The 21,124-nt window shown below is 31.7% G+C and overlaps 3 protein-coding genes across 3 annotated transcripts; all 3 read left to right on the forward strand.

Annotated features, from left to right (window-relative positions):
• Nucleotides 1-104: 104 nt before the first annotated feature.
• On the forward strand, nt 105-3,555 carry LOC130800965 (ubiquinol oxidase 1, mitochondrial-like). The gene is made up of 3 exons (XM_057664709.1): nt 105-808; nt 1,333-1,502; nt 3,372-3,555. The coding sequence occupies exons 1-3, from the start codon at nt 407-409 to the stop codon at nt 3,553-3,555; spliced, it is 756 nt and encodes a 251-aa protein (XP_057520692.1). The 5' UTR covers nt 105-406.
• A 2,105-nt stretch (nt 3,556-5,660) lies between these two features.
• Nucleotides 5,661-8,601, forward strand: LOC130801380 (uncharacterized). Its single transcript, XM_057665222.1, has 2 exons — nt 5,661-6,012; nt 7,749-8,601. The coding sequence occupies exon 2, from the start codon at nt 7,826-7,828 to the stop codon at nt 8,426-8,428; it is 603 nt and encodes a 200-aa protein (XP_057521205.1). The 5' UTR covers nt 5,661-6,012; nt 7,749-7,825; the 3' UTR covers nt 8,429-8,601.
• Nucleotides 8,602-9,434: 833 nt separating this feature from the next.
• LOC130801325 (deoxyuridine 5'-triphosphate nucleotidohydrolase) lies at nt 9,435-10,912 on the forward strand. Its single transcript, XM_057665151.1, has 3 exons — nt 9,435-9,822; nt 9,915-10,006; nt 10,484-10,912. Exons 1-3 carry the CDS (start codon nt 9,470-9,472, stop codon nt 10,726-10,728), a joined length of 690 nt encoding a protein of 229 aa, XP_057521134.1. The 5' UTR covers nt 9,435-9,469; the 3' UTR covers nt 10,729-10,912.
• Nucleotides 10,913-21,124: the final 10,212 nt, after the last annotated feature.

A 21,124-nucleotide genomic window follows, 5' to 3' on the forward strand; every position in this document is an offset into this window, starting at 1 on the left:
TTAATTCTTATTATATTTAGGTGCATATAACTAATAACTAAAAGTATAAAATGTTAGACCAGTGGCAAGGAGAAGAATTCTTATAAGAGTGTTCAATTATTCGTTTGTAAAGGATATAGAAGTTTGTTGCATATGTGATCAAACTAATTTTTGATGAGCTCATCACTTACGCAAGCATGTTATATTCAACTTCAGATTGGGATAGACATGGTTTGAATTTGGGTTGGATCTAACTAGATTCTAATTCAAATCTTATTATTTTAATTGGATTTAAACTTGGATTTAGATCCATAGGATTGGAAAAAGTTTTGAACCCAAACCCTTAGAATTTAGCGGGTTTAGGGTATAAATCTGGGTCCAAAACTGTTGTTTCTCCAAATAATTACGATCAATATAATTAATCAACATGATGATGACACGTGCTGCTAGCAAAGCCGCACGATCAATCATGACCGGCAAAGTGCTTCCACGTTACTTCTCCACCACCATTTCCAGTGCCGGTGCCGGTGCAGGTGCAATTCTCCGAACAAATGAAACGGCGGCGTTCAAGCTTTTCAACGGAGCATGTCGTCACGAGGTTGAAGGAAGTTCTACTGATCACGTGCCTGTAGGGCTTATTCGAATGCCGCCGCGGGTGAGGTACAAGAGTACGACGTCCTTGCAAGAAGAAAGAAAAGATAATAAGGAGGCTGCATCATCCGGTGCCGGGGCAGATGATAATAATGGGTCCCATGAGAATGCGATTGTAATTCAACCTAAGAAGATTTTAAAGGATGATGGTACTGAATGGAAATGGTCTTGCTTTATGGTATGTTTATACTCATGATAAATTTATTATTTGGTTTCTCTATACTATAAGATTCAAGAAAATTTGAATATACAAGCATGTCAAAATTCAACTTACATAACAGTTAATTAAATAAAAACAGTTTTTTCATTAGATTTTAAGAAATTAAAAATTAAATCAGTCCATATAAGTCTTCTTACGATAAGACGGTGGTCTTAATAAAGAATTTGTCAAAACCAATCAGTAATAGGGGAAAAAGTCCATCATTTTTTTTAATTAAAAGTTTATCAAGCTTATATGTTAGTTAGCTTTTCTCTAATTTTTCAATTTGTGATATATCATATGTGGGTTATTTTTTCAACATTTATTTCATTTAATACTCTAGAAAAACATGATGATTTTTGATTTAAAAACTCATTATATATTTGAGTCAAAATCTTTTTTGAAAAAAAGTGAGTATTTAAATTAGAATTTAGAAAAATAAACTAATTTTGATGATATTATAATTTTAATAATTTAAATTTAATCAAAATGATGGAATGAAGCCATGGGAGGCATACAAGGCAGATGTGACAATAGATTTAAAGAAGCATCATGCTCCAACATCATTGGACAAAATGGCTTATTGGATTTTTAAAGCTCTTCGTTGGCCTACTGATATTTTCTTCCAAGTATTTGTTTCTATCATAATTTCTTTTGCTTTCTCTAAAATAATGTAAGTATGAATTATTTGTCTTTATAAATTATATTTTATAGATTATAACCGTATAATTTGATATATTATTGACAAAATTTATTTTAGTTAAAATTAAATTGAATTTAAAGGTGAAAAAAATGTCAATTTGAACAGATGTCAATTTGAACAAGTGGTCGATCAAGACATTGAACATTAAGGGAGTGTTTGGCAGGATGGTGTGAGGGAAGATAATAAGAATTTAGCTAGAAAATTTTATTGATCAAAGTCCTTATGGAAAATAATCTTAAAAATATGTATATAAGGTCATCATGGTCGGTTTTTGAGGCATTTGGACTAGGGCCCCAGAAATAAGGGTTCTCATATATTAAATGGTACTATACAAATCCGGTTCCGTGCAACACTTTTTAAATAAATTGTCAAATAATATAATGTTACAATGCATTTTATGTTTCTTTTTGTTTTGGTAATGTATTAGGTCAAGGCTGATAGGTTGACAACTTGGGTATTGGAACACTTGGCAGTCACAAATCATGTGATAATTATTTTTCTAATTGTAAGATTTTAAAAAATAAGGTTGGGTTATCTAAATGGGTCGACAATTCTCCTAATCCTTTGTCTTGTGTTTAAAAGAGTACTTGCTCCGTCTTTTATCTTTTCATTTGGAATTTCGGCAGAAATCAAAAATAAATACTTTCTTCATTCTTTTTAACTTGTACCATGCACATATTTACACAATTTAATACGTTTATCGGATTATTTATATTTAGAATTATACATAATTAAAAATTATAATTATTTGATATTATGAAAATATACAACGAGACGAATAAAATAATATCAGATACATTTTAGAAATGATTAAAATAATATATATAAAAAATAAAGATTCATAGATTAAACGGTAAAGTGGAATATCAATAATTAAGTTTTATTAGGCATATATATAAATTCATTACATAAAATAAAAGTAATTACATCGGAAGTTAATATGTAAGTTAATTTCTATAGAATAGAGTTAAGTGGAACAAAATGATCTTGATTTCTAATAATTATTAAAGTAAAATGATTTCAAATGAGAAAAAAATTGTGAACTTTTAAATAGAAAATATGAAAACGAAGAATATAAAAGAATGGAGGGAGCAATAGCTTGAAAAGTTAGATAGCACCAATAAAATAAATATATGCTACTCCTTTATATTCAGGACTTGTTACACTACAAAAAAAACAGTAAATTTTCGACTGTTTCAGTCTAGTCGGTTCAGAATGGTCGGAAATCCTTGTTATATTGGTCGAAATTCCAACTAAATATCAGGTGGTAGGAAGTTAGTCAGAACTATGACTAAACATGTTGGTTGGAATCTTGTCGGAAATTTCCGTCTAATCATCTACTAAACGTCAATCGCTATATTCCGACAAGAGAGTGGTCGGAAAATGGTCGGAGATTAAGAAATCAAAATTCTCTTTATTTTTTACAAAATTAGATATTAAAATATTAATTTATATTTCTGACTAATATATAGTAGGAATGTTGTCGGAAAAGTCAAACCTAAAAATTGACTTGATCTTTCCAGAAAAAGACGGCTGTGAATTCCGACTAAATTGCTACTAAATATTAGTCAGAATATTATATTATTAAAATAATTAATCAAGTCAAATGTGGTCAATGATATTGATCACATTTGACCAGAATTATTATTTTATCAATAAAATAATTTATCGATCAAACAAAACAATAAAACGATAAAAATAAGCTTGAATACGGACGAAATTAAATTTATATACAAATTAAAAAAAAAACATAAAAGTATCTGCCAAATAAATTATACAATTCGAAATAAAGTATCCGAACATAATTCAACATTAATAAACTTAAAAACAATGGTCTAGCTGGATGGTGGAGGCAGAGGAGGTTGTTGGAAAGCTGAGCTCTGCTAGAACAGTGCGCACAAAGGATAGCAAATGGTTCACCTCTTCCCTTATTTTGCGTTTGCTCCTCCACAAGGGCCATATGCTCCTCCCTGGAAATAGAATTGTTGAGGCGATCATCTATTTGAATCAAGCCTCTCATTAACCATTTGGGGAGGAGGAGGAGCAGCTTGGTGTTGGGATTGCGGCATCATAAATTCAGCATAATAATGTTGTGTCGCGTCACCAACACCATAGACGGCCTTAGAGGGCTTCTTCTTCCTTGGCGCTTGTGATTCGATGTTTTAACGGCCTGAAAATAGGCGTCGTTCAAACGCTCGACAGGCGCATCTACGGAAAGAGGTGCAATGAGGCGCTTGTATTCATCCTAAACATTTAAACAATGAATTTGTAAAAATTTCGACAGAGTTTCCTCTGTAAATTAACAAAAAAAAAAAAAAAAAACTTGAGTAACCCCTGAAATATAAACCAATATAGGTATACTATGTATTTAATTCGAAAACAACTAAAAATCCAGCATTTCCTCATTATCCAATATCAGCTATTCTAAAGAATGTTCTAAAACAGCTAACCTATCAAAAGCTAATCTAATTTTAATGTGACATAGAGACCCACCAAAAGAGGTGCAAATTGAGAGGGACATAGAGAGTATCAATTAAGAATTCCAATAATAAAATTAGTTTAATGTGAAGAACTTGCGTTAGTTTGCCTATGCTGTTAAAATGTCCATTTTGAGGCTTAAAATCTCTATTGTTTTGACTCTAAATTTTAACTATTATGATTAAAATGACTACTCCAAAACTTAATTATCAACTCTAAAAGTTTAAAGTTATTAGCTTCATGCCTTCATGACTTAAAATATCTATTCTAAGGTCTAAATGTTCATTCCAAATTAACTTTAAAATGACAAATAAGAAATATTTTTATCAAAAAATTAAATTATTTTAAGAAAAAAATAATATTTATTAGGCCCTCATATATTGGGTCTGTGAGTGATTGTACATTTGTACTTATACAATCGTCTTAAAGGAGATTCACTGAATTTGGTATTGTTTTAAGCCAATCAACAAGTTGGATGATTTTGTTCATGGGCTTTATTGTAGGACATTCATTATGAAGTCGCCAGCTAAAGGAAGCTCCAGCTTCAGTTGGTTATCATTAAAAAGTGAGAATCTCGCAAAAATCTTATCAACGCAGCTAAAAATAAACCATTGAGATTCATAATTAGTATTTCCTTTGTTTTATAATAGTTGCTACTGAATATGATATATTATGTGGAAAAATATTACTATCAATAACAAATATTATAGAATGGAGAAAGTGTATATTCACCTGAGTATTACTATATATACTTCTTGCTAGTCTACAACAAAAATTATCACTTATGTCATTTTACATGTAAAATACTTTGTATGGCAAGAGAATTTGTTTGTATGTCTTCAATTTGCGAAGTCATGGAATGTAACAAACTATAAATTATGTTTGAGACATGATTTTCTTACCAATGGTTCAATTGATTTAAACAAAAAAGTTATTTGTTGGACGTGTTTGTATTATAAAAAGTTGATAATTATAGTATGTAAAATAGGTGTTTAACTACTTATAATATGTAAAGTAGGTATTTAATATTTTATAAAGTATGTTTTTATGGTATGTCAAGTATGTAGATGTTTATCTTTTTTCGTAAATACTTATTTCATATATCATACATGCTTATTTCATATATCATAAAGTTTGTTTTTATGGTATTTATAGTAGGTGTCAATTACGTGTAAAGTAAATATTTATAGTATGTAAAATAGATATTTATGATATGCAAATAAAGTATTTATGGTATATTAAGTAGATGTTTATCTTTTTTCGTGTTTTTTTTTCCTTTTTTTTTTGTTTTGGGCTGGCTCAGAGAGCTGGTCTTTTACCGTCACTTTTAACAAATTAGATATAAATTTTTATTTTAAGTCTAGTAGGCCCTTTTTTCCCAAAACCAAAGGTTCTAATTCTATGCCTCTTCCCCAACCTTATTCTTTTTCAAGAGAAGATTCTCTATTTACTTGCAAGTTGCAACATCAATAAGGATCCACTTTTAGTTCCTTACAGTCATTAGATGTTCATGCTAAGAGGCTTGGATTAGTGGTGCTTAGCTTTTTAGACTGATGACGATTTCCTATGTTTGTCTTTTATTTTTATGCGAGATAGTTTAGAAAATTCATACATACAAACTAAAGAAGGTGTTAATTTTTTTTTTGTAAGTGGAACTTTTGTTAATAACCCAACATTCTCTAACTAATGCATTTAATTATGTCCCAAGAAAGGCTAAAAAGTATTATGATAACTGCGAACAATATGCTCTACAAAAACAGTTTAAATAGCTGTTCGCAGTTAGTAACTCCGAACAGCCCCAAACCTCAAGTTTGAAAATTTTACGCTTATTTTTGGAATAAAGTTGAAACTTATACTATTTTATTCTTTTTTTTTTTTGATAAATTGCCTTATGCATTTCAAATTTTCTCATTCTACATTCTACAAGTTATTTTCCAAATTGGAGTTTCAGTTCATCCGAATCCCCAACTTGCTTCTTCCTCTACTATACTTCTGCTAATTGGTACGTCTCCTCATCAATTTTTCATCCCTTTCATCAACAATTGTTATGGAATTCAAGTTATGTTCAATCCGAGTTGAGTATTTTCTGGACTTATGTCTGGCTAATCAAAACTACGTTGATTTTTGTTGGTTTCAGTTAATACTATGCAGCTGTGATTAATCTTTTTTGTGATTTTGTCATTTATCTTTATCTGTCTTACGGATTTCATTTGCGAACTTCAAGAATGATTTTCTTTTGAGTGCAAAAAAAGATAGGGGGCTAATTGTTTGGAATTTGGATGAAGTATTTGATAATAGGATTTTCCTTTTTGTTAATTTAATTTAGAATGATGTATTTTTTACATTGAGCATCAAACTAAGCTGCTAAACAAAAATTTAGATCAAAATGGGGTAAGTGAGAGGAAAACAAATGGATGTTGGGCAGTTTGGTTGATTCTCCCCTAAAATCCAAAATTTGGGTGGTTCATGGATAAATAAGGTTGAGTTGTGAGCAAGAGTGTTGTGAGGTGTGTAAATTTATCTTATGAGAGCTCCACAAACAATGAGTATGGGTGGGTGTGTCTTTGTAATCTGAGTGTGTTGTGTGGACAATGGAAGCAATCCCCAAAACAATTAAAGAAACAAAGTATAATTCAAGAACAACAAAGAAAACACACCAAGAATTAACCTGGTTCACTATCAATACGATAACTATGTCCACAGACACCAAAAGCTTTAATTTCACTATTTAATTTCACTATTGAACAATGAAGATTACAAAGATGAATCTTAAAAAACTGTCTAATGGCGGCTCTCTTTTTCTCTCTTTAGGGGTATATATAGTAAGCCTCTCTTGAATAGAAATTAGATAACATTAAAACGAATAACCACTCAGGAAAAACAAGAAAACGGTCTAGCGCACATTAAGTCGACACGGCGTTCCCCTAGACCAAGAAACACCGACACGATGTTCTCTTTTGAAAACTGCACTCCAAGATCAGAACATAAAGCCGAGTAAGCTTTTTCCCAAGGCCACAAAAACGCCGACTCAGCGTTTGCTTCTGAAACAAACTATCAGTTCAATACCAAACAACCACTCACCTATTCCCTAGACTCCACCAACGCGGACTCGGCCTTGGCCACAAGAACACACCCTAAATCTTTTATTCATCTTCATGCCTTAGACTCAGTTTGAGCCATAGGGTAAAAACAAGTCTGCATCGCATCGCATAGACCGCGTTGTAAAGGTTTTCAAAATAAATGAACCAATATTTTCCGCATTGTAAAGGTGTAAAAAAAATGCATTTTGGGCCTTATTAACGGTATCTTATGGTTTTGACCTTGTTTTCAGAGTAAAAAAATGTAAAGGTGTAAAATCAGCTATAGTTTATTAGTCGTTTGCCAAATACCCCTTTTGTTTTCGGAGTTGAGGGATTTTGTTAAAATACTCATTATTTTTGACATTGTTTGACATTCGCACATTACATCTTATCTTGTGTTATTTTTGGTAGTTATGATTTTATTTGGAAATTTAGAATCGACTCAAATTTAGTATTTGGCAAATCTAAAAAAATTAAATTTTAATTAAAGTTAAGAATTTGAATAAGAATTTGAGAATGATTTTCAAATTCTTCAGCAATGGATTCATAATTGAAATCTATGATTTGAAAGAATTACTTGTTCTCAAACACAACTGGTGGAGATTTACATTTAACTCATATTTTAATTTACTTTCGTATGTGTTCCCCTTTGATGCAGGGTTACTCCACCCAGCAGCAAAAGATTCTTCACTTGATCAAGAACAGCCTGATAGACATAGTCCCTCTATTTCAGCTATGGCACCCGTTCAGCCGTCTCTTCCACATACTGTTTCGCCTGCTGAGTTCCCAGGTTCAGTTCCTTTAGCTTCAGCTATTCCACCCGTAAACCAACCACCTATCCCACACGCATTGCCACAACCATCTCCAAATGTGGGCGGAGAATTACCTTCTTTTCCTGTATTCCCTGCTGGTCTAATACCCGGAATGGTAAGAAAAAAGCAGATTGGAGGCGGTGTACCCTACGCTTCAATAAATCCCCTAGACATTCCAATTCTCATTCGACCATCTGATGTACCAGAATCTGTTATTTTGGAAAGAGTGTCTAAATTTTTTAAGGCAATAGGCGAGGTCAACCCTTCAGAAGGTCCTATGAGTGGATCTGATCAGCGAGATTCTCCTGTCCGAAAGGGAGGAGCTTGTATCTCTCCACCGTCAACCTTGCAAACAGGTGCGGAGAAAGAAACCGAAGCTGGATCGTTGGGCTCTGGAAGGCTAGGCCTTGGAGCTCCCACAATTCCAAGCGAAGCAAACCAATATGATGACGTTTATTCAAGTTATCGTAAACAGATAAGCGCCAACTACCATATGTCATTGGCTGTTAAGGCAGGGTCAAAATAAGCCATAGTAGAGAATTATTGTGCTAAGTGATCAAGTGTAGTAGAGTAGATAACAGAGTGATATTTTGAGTTAGATGTCAAAGTAATCTAATTGTGGATGCAAGCCACTGGATGGTTCATTCAGTCATTCTTCAGTTTTACAATTTTGATATATGAAATTGCATTTCCGTGATAGGATTTTGGCTTCCCTTGATGATTTTCATTGTTAATTGCATTACATCACATGGACTCTTTTTTCCCAAAAAATAATGCCTCTAATTTCTCAAAACTCCGCTATAATGACACTAAATTTTAAGTCTCCAAATACTGTGTACATACGACTGGTATTTATGTCGTACTTAGCATCGACATTGTCGGTAGTTTTTAGTTGATTAATCGATGTTATCGATTTTATTTGAGAGCTGAGACAAATTAAATTTTTTCTTCGTTCTGAAATACTTGCTACATTATGATTATTGACACTATTTATCATTTAAACTTATTATATATATAAATGATCAAAATAACACATTGAATTGCGTAAAAAGTCAAACTAGCAAGTATGATGAAACGGGGGAAGTATAAATCTTAATTTTTATTCATCGTTTTGTGTATAAATTTTTTGTTTACAAGTTTAAACATATAAGTAACATACAATTATACTTCTACATAATAAAATGTTTGTCCCTTTGAATTTTATTGTTGAAAATGACATATTATAAAGTGAAATATTATTTTCAATAGCAAACTCAAAATACAAGATGAGTATATAATATTTATAGATACCATAATTATGTTTTATACTATCAAAACATTAACTAAAAAATACTTCATATTTTAAACCTCCATTCAAACTAATAGCAATAATTTTTAAGAGAAAATAATAAAAAAATTCACATTTATAAATGTCCATTGTTTGTAATTTGTACGGTTTATAAACTTCTACAAGTAGTAAGTATAGCACCCCTAAGGCCCTATTACAAAAACCTGGAACCTTTAACCTTTCCTCTCCCCTCCCCCCCCCCCCACCCGTCCTTTTCCCTCAAACACAAACCTACAAAAAATGGCGGGAAATTTTGGCGCCATAAATTCCAAAATAATTCCCAAAAACCCGACCCTATTTAAACCACTTTACCACCCTTCGTTATTGTTCAATTTTACTTCCAAACCCTTGTTCCAATCTTCTTACCATCGAGGTTACTTCTCCATAACAATGGCGGAAAACAACCCTAAAACTCAAAGCCCAGAAATCAAAGAACCTACAACTAAACTCCAAAAGATTGAGACCCATGAAAATCAAAATGGTAACAATCAATCCTTTAATACTGTCTCCTTCTTCAAGGTCAAAAAACACTCTGAAAAGGCTGTTATTCCTTCTCGAGGCTCCCTTCTTTCTGCCGGCTACGATCTCTCCAGGTTTTTTCAATTTCTTTCGTTTTCCCCCTTTAAATTCGTATTATATTTCTATTGTTTTGAAGCTAATTTTGTGGGTAACCGTAACCCCGCAGTGCGGTAGATACGAAGGTACCAGCAAGAGGAAAAGCATTGGTTGCTACTGATTTGAGTATCGCTGTTCCTCCAGGAACCTATGCTAGAGTTGGTACGTACTCCTGATTATTGTTTGTTAATGTTGCTCTTTGGAACATTTTGTCGAACACTTAGTGTGCTCTGTTGGTTATTTTTACTTTTTAAGTATTTGGTCGATTCAATAGTAAAGAAGATGCCCAACTGATCTGAATTTACATACTTTGATCAGAAAAGATGAAATATCTCTTAAATTCTTCATTTTTCCTGAGATTTTGATAGTTAAAAACGAACCTAAATTTGTTTTCAATAATAAGTAATAAGCATTAAAAAGAACTAAATATTAAGGTTGCGTATATAAGTAAAATGGTTGTAGTTCAGAGTTATGATTTCAACATAGTAACTAATAAAATAATTTCTACATAATGCATCAATATGGTGAATAGGATGATTGCATCACTTGCCCTAAAATGTTGATAATTTGATAATTAAGAGTTGTGAAAATAAAGAGGGAAAAGAAAGGGGAACTCATTTAATAATGTGAAACTTGCAGCACCCAGATCAGGACTAGCATGGAAACAATCCATAGATGTGGGAGCAGGAGTGATTGATGCAGATTACAGAGGACCTGTTGGTGTGATTTTATTCAATCATTCTGATGTTGATTTCGAGGTGAAGACCGGAGATCGCATTGCTCAGCTGATAATCGAAAAGATCATAACTCCTGATGTTGTGGAGGTCGATGATTTGGACTCTACTGACAGGGGAGCAAGTGGGTTTGGTTCTACTGGTGTTTAAATTATGTACGGCTTGAATTAAGGTTTTAACATTGTTGTTAGACTCTCTAAAATAGATATTACTGAAAAAATAGTAAGATTTTCAAGCTTATGGCATATATAATAGTACTAGTTTAGTGAACATGTTTTTGGTATCTAGTCTAGTAATCAGTTTCCCACAATATGATACTGAGCATCCCTAGTTTCTTCCATTTTCACAAAGATCTTGGTGTAGAATATAAAATTGTCAAAGGGGGAAAATTAAAGGGACTAATATTTCACTAATACACCCCTCAGATGAAGGGGGTGACAAACAAACATTGAAACTGAAATTAGTGTAAAAGGTAGTTCAAAACCTTGTTAAAAATATCAACATGGTGAAAAAGGAATATGGAAAACTTGTATATGATCCAAGAGTTGGGATGATCATAGGTCGCATCTGGTCGGACTTGGATTCATATTCATTAATAGTACTTCTATTAATCAATGCCAACACTCAAAGGATGACAAATGGGTCTTGTTTGAGACCGTACGAAGGATGACAAAAGAGCCACACATGTTAGGTTTAGTCGGTTAAAAAAAAAAAACTAAATATTGATGCATGTTTGATCTAAATTTCCTTTATAAGAAAATACCACTAACTCTAATGACATTGGCATTATAAGGACGAGTACCAAATCCCATTTGTCTTGGGAGATTCCTTCCAATTTCAGTATTGTAGATTGTGAAATAGGCACTTTTAGAGTTAAATTTAGCAATCTTGATTAGGGAAAGCAGTAGCTCAATCAACAATTTTGGTGGGTTTATATCGTTGTGAAGCAATTAGTACATCCAAGAGCAAACATCTAACTTTTCCTCATCTTTAATGCCATTCTTCCCACTTTGGCTTAGCTTCAAACAAAACTCGACACACTTGAGTGTACATTACTAGACAAGACTACATTCTCCATCAAAACTGGATTGTCAAGTGATAATGTATATGAAGAAAATTTCAAGTGCATTGGCAAAATTCCGTAAGGATCAACTAAGTGAATATTGCATATTACACAAGTTAAATACCGTATAAGTATAATATAGATTTAGTGCACAATAAAATATTGTGTGTCACTCTTTAATTGTTTTTAACCAGCTTACTTTTCTCACTTCTTAGTCTACTAACTTGCACTTTTTGACTCATACACTCTCACTCTAAGATTGGTGCACAGTAGTTTTTTAAATTTTCACATGTAATCAATTTCGATAATAGTCAATAAAGGTATCACCTCATTATTTAAATATATTATATGATTTTTATATTTTTATTTAAAGCAAAAAAGTTGAATTGATTGTCTAACTCACCCAACTTGGGAGTTGAACCACCTCGTGTGAGGGTATATTTAAGTATTTAATATATCTCGGAGTCTTAACTATCAACTTACACTTTCATTTAACATTGACCATGACTGAAACTCTACTGTCTAAATTCAAAGATTGGTGATCATCACATGTTCGTTCGTTGAACTTTGAATTCCATCTTTATGTAAAGTCTAAAGCTGGTGATAATATTTAATGAAGAGAGAAGAACAAATAAATTGCAAAAAGGTAGGATGGCTAGTTGGACGAAGTTGTAGAATATAACAAGTTGTTACTACGAATACCAGGCTGCAGGGATGACTGACTAAGAGGTCAGATATGGACCGAGTCTAGATAGATTCGAATTCAGATTTATTTTTAGGTAGGATTTAAATTTAGATTCAAATCCAATATACGGGTCCAAATAATTATGATCTAGGTTCGTATCCACGAATCCCACATATCTAGAGGTGTTCATTCGTATAATCGGATCGGTTTCAGACGGGTGTCATTCAATTCGGTTGTATTTCGGATCGGTTATATTTCGGATGCGTGCTGCGACGGTTCATACTCGGGTCGGGTCGGGACGGTTAGTCACAGTTCGGTTGAAGATCGGTTAATCGAGCTATCGGGTTAGCATCAGTTCAGTGTCGGTTGAAGTTCGTGTCGAGTTTCAATCGGTCTCGGGTTGTCATCGGTTAATAATTGGTTCGGTCTTACCGGGTGCAGATCGGGTTCGAGTATTTTTCAAATAGAATTCGGCTACGAATTGCGAATTACTAATTACTATTGATCGAGTCAGTATCAGATTAAGTTGTTAGTTATTTTTTAATTGATGATAAGGTTCCTTTACTTAAAGCAAAATAGTGAAAATGCAAATCAATTAGTGATCATTATTACATTGTTACTTTTACTTGTTTAACCGGAAATTAAAATTATAAATTTCTATCAATTTTCATATAATTCGATTAAAAGTAGTTAAATTAACATTGACCATTGATTATTAAGTCTAAATATATGAAACCATGTTTTTATAAAATTTATTTTATTAAAATATTTATGACTTTATTAGAATAAGTAATAAGACGATTGAATATGAGTCAATCATACTTCTATGAAAAAATTGGTTCAGGTTTACAGCAGTTCGATCTAAACTTCGTTCGGGTTAAGTCGGTTTTAGCCGGATCGAGTTCGGTTTTGAGCATGATTCGGGTCGAATATGACTCGGGTTGGTCACTATTAAGTTCGGGTAATCTCGGTTAACAGTTACGTGTCAGTTAGAAAAATCGGTTACAGCTCGGTTTCAGTTTTCCCATTTTCGGTTGTCAACCGGTTTGAGTATAGCTTCGAGTCAGGTAATATCGGTTTGATAAACCTAAAAAAGGAACACATTTTCTAGTCGGTTTACTTTCGGTTTCGGATCGAATTTCTGGGTCGGGTTACTTTTGAACAACTCTATCCACTATCAAATTTAAATCAAAATGCTTCAAACTTATTTCTTACATTTGATAGATTTTAGCTTCGTATTTGCAATAGCGGTTGAGCTATAGACTTTAATAACAATAATAATGTATAAAACTATTAAATAAAATCTAAAATATTTTTATTAATATTATACACACTACAAAAGTCCTTGAAAATATCCGACTAGTTTCAAAAGTGGATTAGTAGAGTTGTGGTTAGTTTGGGTATGTAGGGTTAGGGTTGGGGAAATAGTAAATGTAAAATATTGCAATCTCTTAATAGCAGAGTGCTACACTTTTCATAATAATATTCATATTTTTAAATTTTCAATCCTAACATAAACTTAGCTATTTAAAGCGGTAAATCCAATAAAATTTCGTGTAAAATTCCAATATATTGGTTTCCGTGTGAAATTGGAAAAAGTTAGAGGTGTATCATAACAAATTAGGGTATAGAGATATTTGGTAAATGATTTTCTTTGATGATTTTTGGTTTTTAGTATGTTAAAAAGATAAAAAATATGCTTAATAAATAATTTTTCAAACTGTTGAAAAGTTGATTTTAAATTTTTTTGGCTTTTTCAGTGACTTATTGGCTTTTGGCTCACTTTTTTCTAATAAATAGTCAAAAGCTAATACATAATTTTATCAAGCATTTTTTTAAACACTTGGACTTATCCAACTAATTTAAAAGTTAATAAAAACAGTCAACACTTTTAACTAGTTAAACTAGCCAACAAAAAAAATCAATCACCAACAACCAATTGACATTTGCTAAACACCCATGTATTAACATGTATAATACTATTTATATTTTTATTTTTCATCTGTTTCATAATATATGCTACATTACTATGTATGTCATAAGAAAACTTACAAATTACTCGATTTAGCCTGTTGTATCCCTACTATACAGAAGTATCTCATTTACTCTTAGATTTTTATCATTACTTAGAGACAATATCGGATTTTGTTACTATCAATTTATCATTTCTTTTAATACTTGTATTAATTAAAATTGTGCGACTCTTATGGAACGAATATATTACATAATACATTAAATAGAAAAAGACACACCTAGAAAAGTGTCCAAATGTGTAACGGCATGGTGTGTATGGTGACATCCCACTCAACAAACAGCTCACTATTATTGAATGCAACAAAAAGACCGCCTTTATGCCTTTAATGTGATTTGTGAACGAACCAACATCAACATGCATGACTGGTCCATCTTATTGGAGTACTTTATACTAATTAAGCAACCATATATATATAACACAAATTCTTATTTGAGACCGTCTTTATAAAAGACGGATTTCAAATAGACCGATCCATTATGACTTAGAAAAACAACTACCAAAAAAACGCGTTTTGTGTAATCCTATTTGAAGTTGGTATTACAACCTGTTAAAGTTGGTATTATAACTTATTAAAGTTGGTATCTCCAAATAGGTTATAATACCAACTTTAATAGGTTATAACACCAACTCCAAATACCAACTTTAATAGGTTATAACACCAACTCCAAATAGGACCAAACGCGTGCGTCAGTTTTTAGGTTTTTTTTCTTTTTTATGTAAATGTTGGGTCTGGGCCAGGAGATTCGTCTCTTACAAAGATAGTCTCTCAAGAGAGGCGTTAAATATATAAAGCTTTCTAACAAAAATAGAATATGAAGTATATGCGCTGGGATAAGAGATGGATAGGAGATGGATAATATTTTATAGATTTCACACTGGGTCAGGGGTAGATCCAGGAAAATTTTATTGGTATGATTTTTTATATATTACAATAGTAATAAATAAAATTTTTCGATGAACCTTTTGACCGTAAAAAATTCATTTTCAGTTTCACATTAAAAAGGTGAGGTATCAAGTACCTCATGTGTCCCTCTCAAAATACACCAATTGTATTTTAGGTGAAATTTAATGGAAAGGAGAATTTAATTGGGGAACACGATAAAAAAACAAATAGAGGATAGAAACGAGTGCTTAGGATTGAGATTAGAATGAGAGTAAGATCATTGCAAAAGAAAAGTGAAAAATCAATAAAATAAATTAAAATAAATAATTATACAAATTGATACGAACGAAAATTATCTGGCTTATTTTCAAAAAAAAATAAAAATAAATGGATGGTTGTAACTTGTAAGGTGGCATAAGAAGAAAAAAGCAGAATATGCCCAAGTTAGGAAGGTGATTACAGAAATAAATAAGAACATTCTAAGCCTAGTTGACAGGATCACAGGATAGAACTTATCCAGATATTGTGGGGTTTGTTTGCTCCACAAAAGATGCTTTTTGCATTAATTCTCTTGGCTGAGCTTATTTTCAAAAGGCCATTTTGTAATTACCAAAAGGCAATTTTGGACTCTTCTTCAATGTTTGGCATAACTTTATGATGTCCCAAGTACTATCTCTGTTTTAAACTTTAATAATTCTGTTTCATTTGATTTTTTTACATTATTATAGTTTACTTTTAATTTTTATTTTATTTTTAATTTATAAGTTAAAATATATTTTAGTTGTATCTTGTTTGATTCGTCTCGACGCAAAAATTATTAATATCAATTTTTTATAATTTTTAGTTATGTACCGTTACAAATATTAAGACTTTAATATATATCTTGGAAAACTTGCATAAATAAAATAAAACAAAGTCATTAAAATAGAAGCAGTATTATTTTAATTAACATCACTTTCTATTATAGTATATAAACCTGATGTTATTTTTTATTTAATAGTGGTCTTTCTCATCTTATATTACCCCTATTTATAATCTTATTCTTTCTATTAATTTTAACCATTTATTTTTTAATTTACTTATTTTTCCGTCTTAATTTTTAAGTTAATTTTAATTTTTACTAATTTTCATTTAAAAAGCATATGGTGCAGAAGGCCGAAAATATATAAATAGGAAGTTATCTTTAGAAGGCTCCAACCAAACTATTAAATTATTAATATCCTTGGGACCCTTTAAATAATAAGCAAATGTGAGAGTACTTTTTAGGGGATCATTTTAGAGCATACCATTTTGAAACTTTAGAATATGGGATGAAAAGGAATCCATAAAAGTTTAGGCCATGAAACATTTGATCTACAACTCAATGACATACTTGATGATGCATGTGTTATAAGTATCGGAATAACTCACATATTCAAGTTTTAGTCAAAAAAAAAAAAAAAAAAACTCACATATTCAAGTTTTAGTCAAAAAAAAAAAAAAAATAACTCACATATTCACGTTTTAGTCAAAAAAAAAAAAAATAACTCACATATTCAAGTTTAATAAAAAAAAAAAAATAACTCACATATTAAGAAAATGAATATTGAAGCAAAAATTATCCTTGTTGTTTCCAAATAATGACAAAAGTGTAAGAGTTGATTAGGTAAGGATAAGGTATATAGTAAGAATAAAAGGTAAGGATAAATATACAAATTCATAAATTACTTTATGATATATATATATATATATATATATATATATATATATATATATATATATATATATATATATATATATATATATATATATATATATATATATATATATATATATATATATATATATATATATATATATATATATATATATATATATATATATATATATATATATATATATATATATATATATATATATATATATATATATATATATATATATATATATATATATATATATATACTTTCTTCGTTTCATAATACTTGCAACATTTGACTTTTTATTTATCTCATTGCATTAATTTGACTCTATATCGTTATTTATGTGTAATACAAAATATAAAAAGTGGATATAAATAATCTTTACATTGATATGAATATACAAAATCCACTTGACTATATTTTAACTTATAAATTAAAAACTAAAAACAAATTAATAGGATACATAAATAGTGTAAAAATCATAATGTTACATCTATTTTGAAACGGTAAAAGTACTATATAATAATATAGATAATATTGTACTTCCTCGGTTTTTTTACTTGCACGGTTGCACCCAAACACTTTTTAATGCAGTCCAATGCGTTTGTCGGGTTACTTATATCTAGAATTATACAACTAAAAATTATAAAAATTTGATATTATGAAAGTATTCAACGAGACAAATAAAACAAAATTTCATATAACTATATTTTTTTCTCGTTTAATAGCTGCAATATATAACATATTATCAAAAGATAAATAGTCTAGTAAATGGTTTTGATGCAACTAAAAAACAGAGAAAGTATAACAAATTAGAAAGAAAAGTTTAGTAAATTATAAAAGAAAACAAGTACATAAGGAATCAATCTATAGTGTTTAAAAGAATGAAAAAAAGTAGCATAAAAAGTGCTAAGTTGGGGTTCCTAAGAAAACACAAAAAGCACGAACAATGAATATAAACTTTATTGACGACCAAAAGAGGCAGCATTTAAAAGAGCTCACTAAATCCCACATTCCCCAACCATTTTTCTACCTTTCTCTATCTTTTTATATTAATAATTTAATCTTTTGCTTACTCGTTGTGAATAATTTAATTTTTAAATTATTTTTTAATAATTTAATATTTATTTTTAGTTTGCTGTTAATCATTAAATTTTTATTTTAGTTTGTTAATAGCATACCCTATTATTAATAATAGGGTATGTCGTGAGCAAATTTATCACAAAAGGTTGAATTATTAGAAAATAATTCAAAAATGAAATTATTCATAGCAAATAAGTAAAAAGTTAAATTATTCATGTTAATTTTTTTTTAAAATTTAACTTTTCCTTTTTCTCCAACAAATCCCACTGTCCACTATAAATTTGTTATTTGTATTTTTGAATTTTAATAAAATTATCACTCTCTCTATATCATTGCATAATTATTAACAAAGATTGTGAAGACAATTAAATTAGGTGGGATAGAAATTTTTTAAGAAAATACATGAGAAGATGTTTGGATAGAATTAAGAGAATTAAAATTTGTGTTAGTAGCAGTAAATAATATCTTCCACTTGTCTTGACACTATAAAAAAAATGTTCAATTGATACTTCATTAAAATGTCACCAATCTTAGAATATTATCCTAATATTTCAATCTACTTTATGACACTTCCTATAAGTGTTACCAAATATTTTATTGACTTTTAATAAATACATGATATTAATAACTTAAATATTACAGTGCGACTGAACCTAAGAACAGTCGCACTTTTTGTGCGACTCCTCCTAGATTCAGTCACACTTTTTGTGCGACTCCACCTAGGTTCAGTCGCACTTTTTGTGCGACTCGTAATTTTTTTTTTTTGAATTTTGAAATTTCTTTTGTTTATTTAATTTATTTTTTAACTTATTATTATTTAATAAATGTTGTAATAAATTATTTTATTTTAATATATTATCATATTATGATAATATTATTATAATAATTATTTTTGAATTTAAATAATTTATTTAAATGTTTAATTATTTTTTAATATAATAATAATATATTAATTAAAATTTAGTTGTTAATTATTTTTTAATATAATAATTGTTAATAGAATTTTATTTTAGTTGTTAATTAAATTTTAGTTCTTTAATTATTTATTAATATAATAATTGTTTATTTGTTTATATGTGTGAATTATTTTAGTTGTGAATAATTTATATGATTGTAAGTGTTTATTAAATTTACTTAAATGTTTATTAAATTAATATTGTAAGTGTAATTAAAATGAATATAACTTAATGTATTTTTTTATGTTTTAAAATTTTTTTAATAGTTTATTAAAATATGAAAATTGTAGTAAATGGCTGAAAATCAGGGAAAAGAAAAACGACTTTTTTAGAGGGTTATTGAGTAGGAATAGTTCTAGGTGGAGTTTAATGAGAGGGGAGCCCCATGAGAGGGGGGTTACGGGTTCTTCAAGGGGAGCCAGGCAGGAACAGGTGGCCAAACATAGTCAGACCCAACGTTCGAGTTCCCTAGACCATGTGCGTAGTCGCTTTGAGCGCCAGACTAGCCTGCGTAGTAATACAGTCGGCTCGGGTGATGATAATATTGATTACGACGAGTCTATCAGTCGGGAGAGTATGTCGGTCAGGATGAGACTGTCGGGCATCCTGTTGATAGGACGCTCGTCAGAGGGCATGCTGGTCAATTTAAGATTAGAGGGCATGGCACAGCTGGCACTTCTGATCACGCAGGAGTCAGCCAGGTTAAGGATGCGGCTCCACGAGGGAGGAGGCGCTCATAGTCCGCGGATATGGATTGGTTGATCATATCACCCCAGCCCGGGAGCTCTGTTGACACCAGTTTAATACCCAGCTACGGTGGGGATGTAATGAAGGTTATATTTGAGGGATCGAAGCGCATGTCTTCGATTTTGGATTGTCGCCCTAGGAAGAGAACGGTGGAGGCGATCATCAGACTGCAGGACATGTCTGATGAGCTGTACAAGGTGTTATTTGCCACTCCTCTAGGTCGTCTGCCGTACATAATGCACCATCACATTGATAGTGCTCTTATTACAACCTTTGTGGAGAAGTGACAGCCTGATACCAACACCTTCCACATGCCATGGGGGAGATGACCATAATGTTGCACGACGTACAACGCATTTTAGGAGTTGGCATTGACGGTTCACTTCCCGCTGAACCTGCTGATGGTGATTAGAAGCTTGGCCTGGCCGGTTTGATTGGGGAGCCAATTTCGGAGCTGCGTAAGAAGGGGTACTTCACCAGCGGGAGCATTAACGTTGTTGAAATGTTGCAGCTATGCCACCGTTCTCAGTCTCTGGAGACTCAGACTACTGCGTATTACATGGCTATAGTGGGTTCCACGCTGCTGGTGGATAAGACTAGAGTCGAGATGTGGCCTCACCCTATACTTGCTTTGACTGCTAATCAGGATGCGATTGCTTGGGGTGTGACGCTGGCTAACATGTATCGCCAACTGGGTATGGTGACAAGGACTAGGTGCAAGACTATTGCTGGTTGTCTGACACTGTTGCAGACATGGATTTACGAGTACTTCCCATCCTTCCGCCCCCATCCTCGTCAAGCTGATATGCCTAAGAAGACTAGGGCGGAGATGTGGTCCCCGCATAAGCCAATTCGTGAGCTGAGCAGACTGAGAGACTGTAGGAGTATACTGGACTCCATGACAAAGACACATGTTTTGTACATGACCTCACACATCGTTATGCTAATTATTTTAATTTTATATTATGTTGTTTATGTTAATTTTCTTTGTAAGCAGGTGGAATGGACTCCGTATATGACTTCTCCTAGGGCTTTATTGAATGAGCACCCACGCACCGCCTTCCGCCTATATGGGGGTATCACCTGTTTTGATATCGTGGAGGTGTATTTGCCTGAGAGCACAGTCAGACAGCTTGGTTTTGTACAGGCTATTCCCCCCCCTCCGTTGAGACCTACCCAAGCTCTGCGACCAGTACAGGGTTCCTATTCAGTGACATTCGCTTCTCCGTCTATGCACACGGAGATGTGGAGTAGGTTCCCCTATTATGCCCGTGTTGGTGATCAAGCACTGTGTCGAGCATCTGTTCCATCAGAGGCTGTCCCCGAGTATATCGACTGGTTTAGAGTGTCTTCCCACACATTTCTCATCCCCGGTGAAGGACCTACTGCTGCGTTTGGTGCAGTAGATAACA

Source organism: Amaranthus tricolor, chromosome 15, assembly GCF_026212465.1.
Source record: "Amaranthus tricolor cultivar Red isolate AtriRed21 chromosome 15, ASM2621246v1, whole genome shotgun sequence".
Classification (NCBI taxonomy): Eukaryota; Viridiplantae; Streptophyta; class Magnoliopsida; order Caryophyllales; family Amaranthaceae; genus Amaranthus; species Amaranthus tricolor.

What these genes read in the sequence shown, in the direction of transcription:
- LOC130801325 (XM_057665151.1), top strand. Translation starts at nt 9,470, where the DNA reads ATGGCGGGAAATTTTGGCGCCATAAATTCCAAAATAATTCCCAAAAAC. An exon ending in GCCGGCTACGATCTCTCCAG is followed by an intron (nt 9,823 to 9,914) that starts GTTTTTTCAATT and finishes GTAACCCCGCAG; the next exon opens with TGCGGTAGATACGAAGGTAC. An exon ending in AGGAACCTATGCTAGAGTTG is followed by an intron (nt 10,007 to 10,483) that starts GTACGTACTCCT and finishes TGAAACTTGCAG; the next exon opens with CACCCAGATCAGGACTAGCA.
- LOC130800965 (XM_057664709.1), top strand. Translation starts at nt 407, where the DNA reads ATGATGATGACACGTGCTGCTAGCAAAGCCGCACGATCAATCATGACC. An exon ending in GGAAATGGTCTTGCTTTATG is followed by an intron (nt 809 to 1,332) that starts GTATGTTTATAC and finishes GATGGAATGAAG; the next exon opens with CCATGGGAGGCATACAAGGC. An exon ending in TTTGCTTTCTCTAAAATAAT is followed by an intron (nt 1,503 to 3,371) that starts GTAAGTATGAAT and finishes ACAATGGTCTAG; the next exon opens with CTGGATGGTGGAGGCAGAGG.
- LOC130801380 (XM_057665222.1), top strand. Translation starts at nt 7,826, where the DNA reads ATGGCACCCGTTCAGCCGTCTCTTCCACATACTGTTTCGCCTGCTGAG.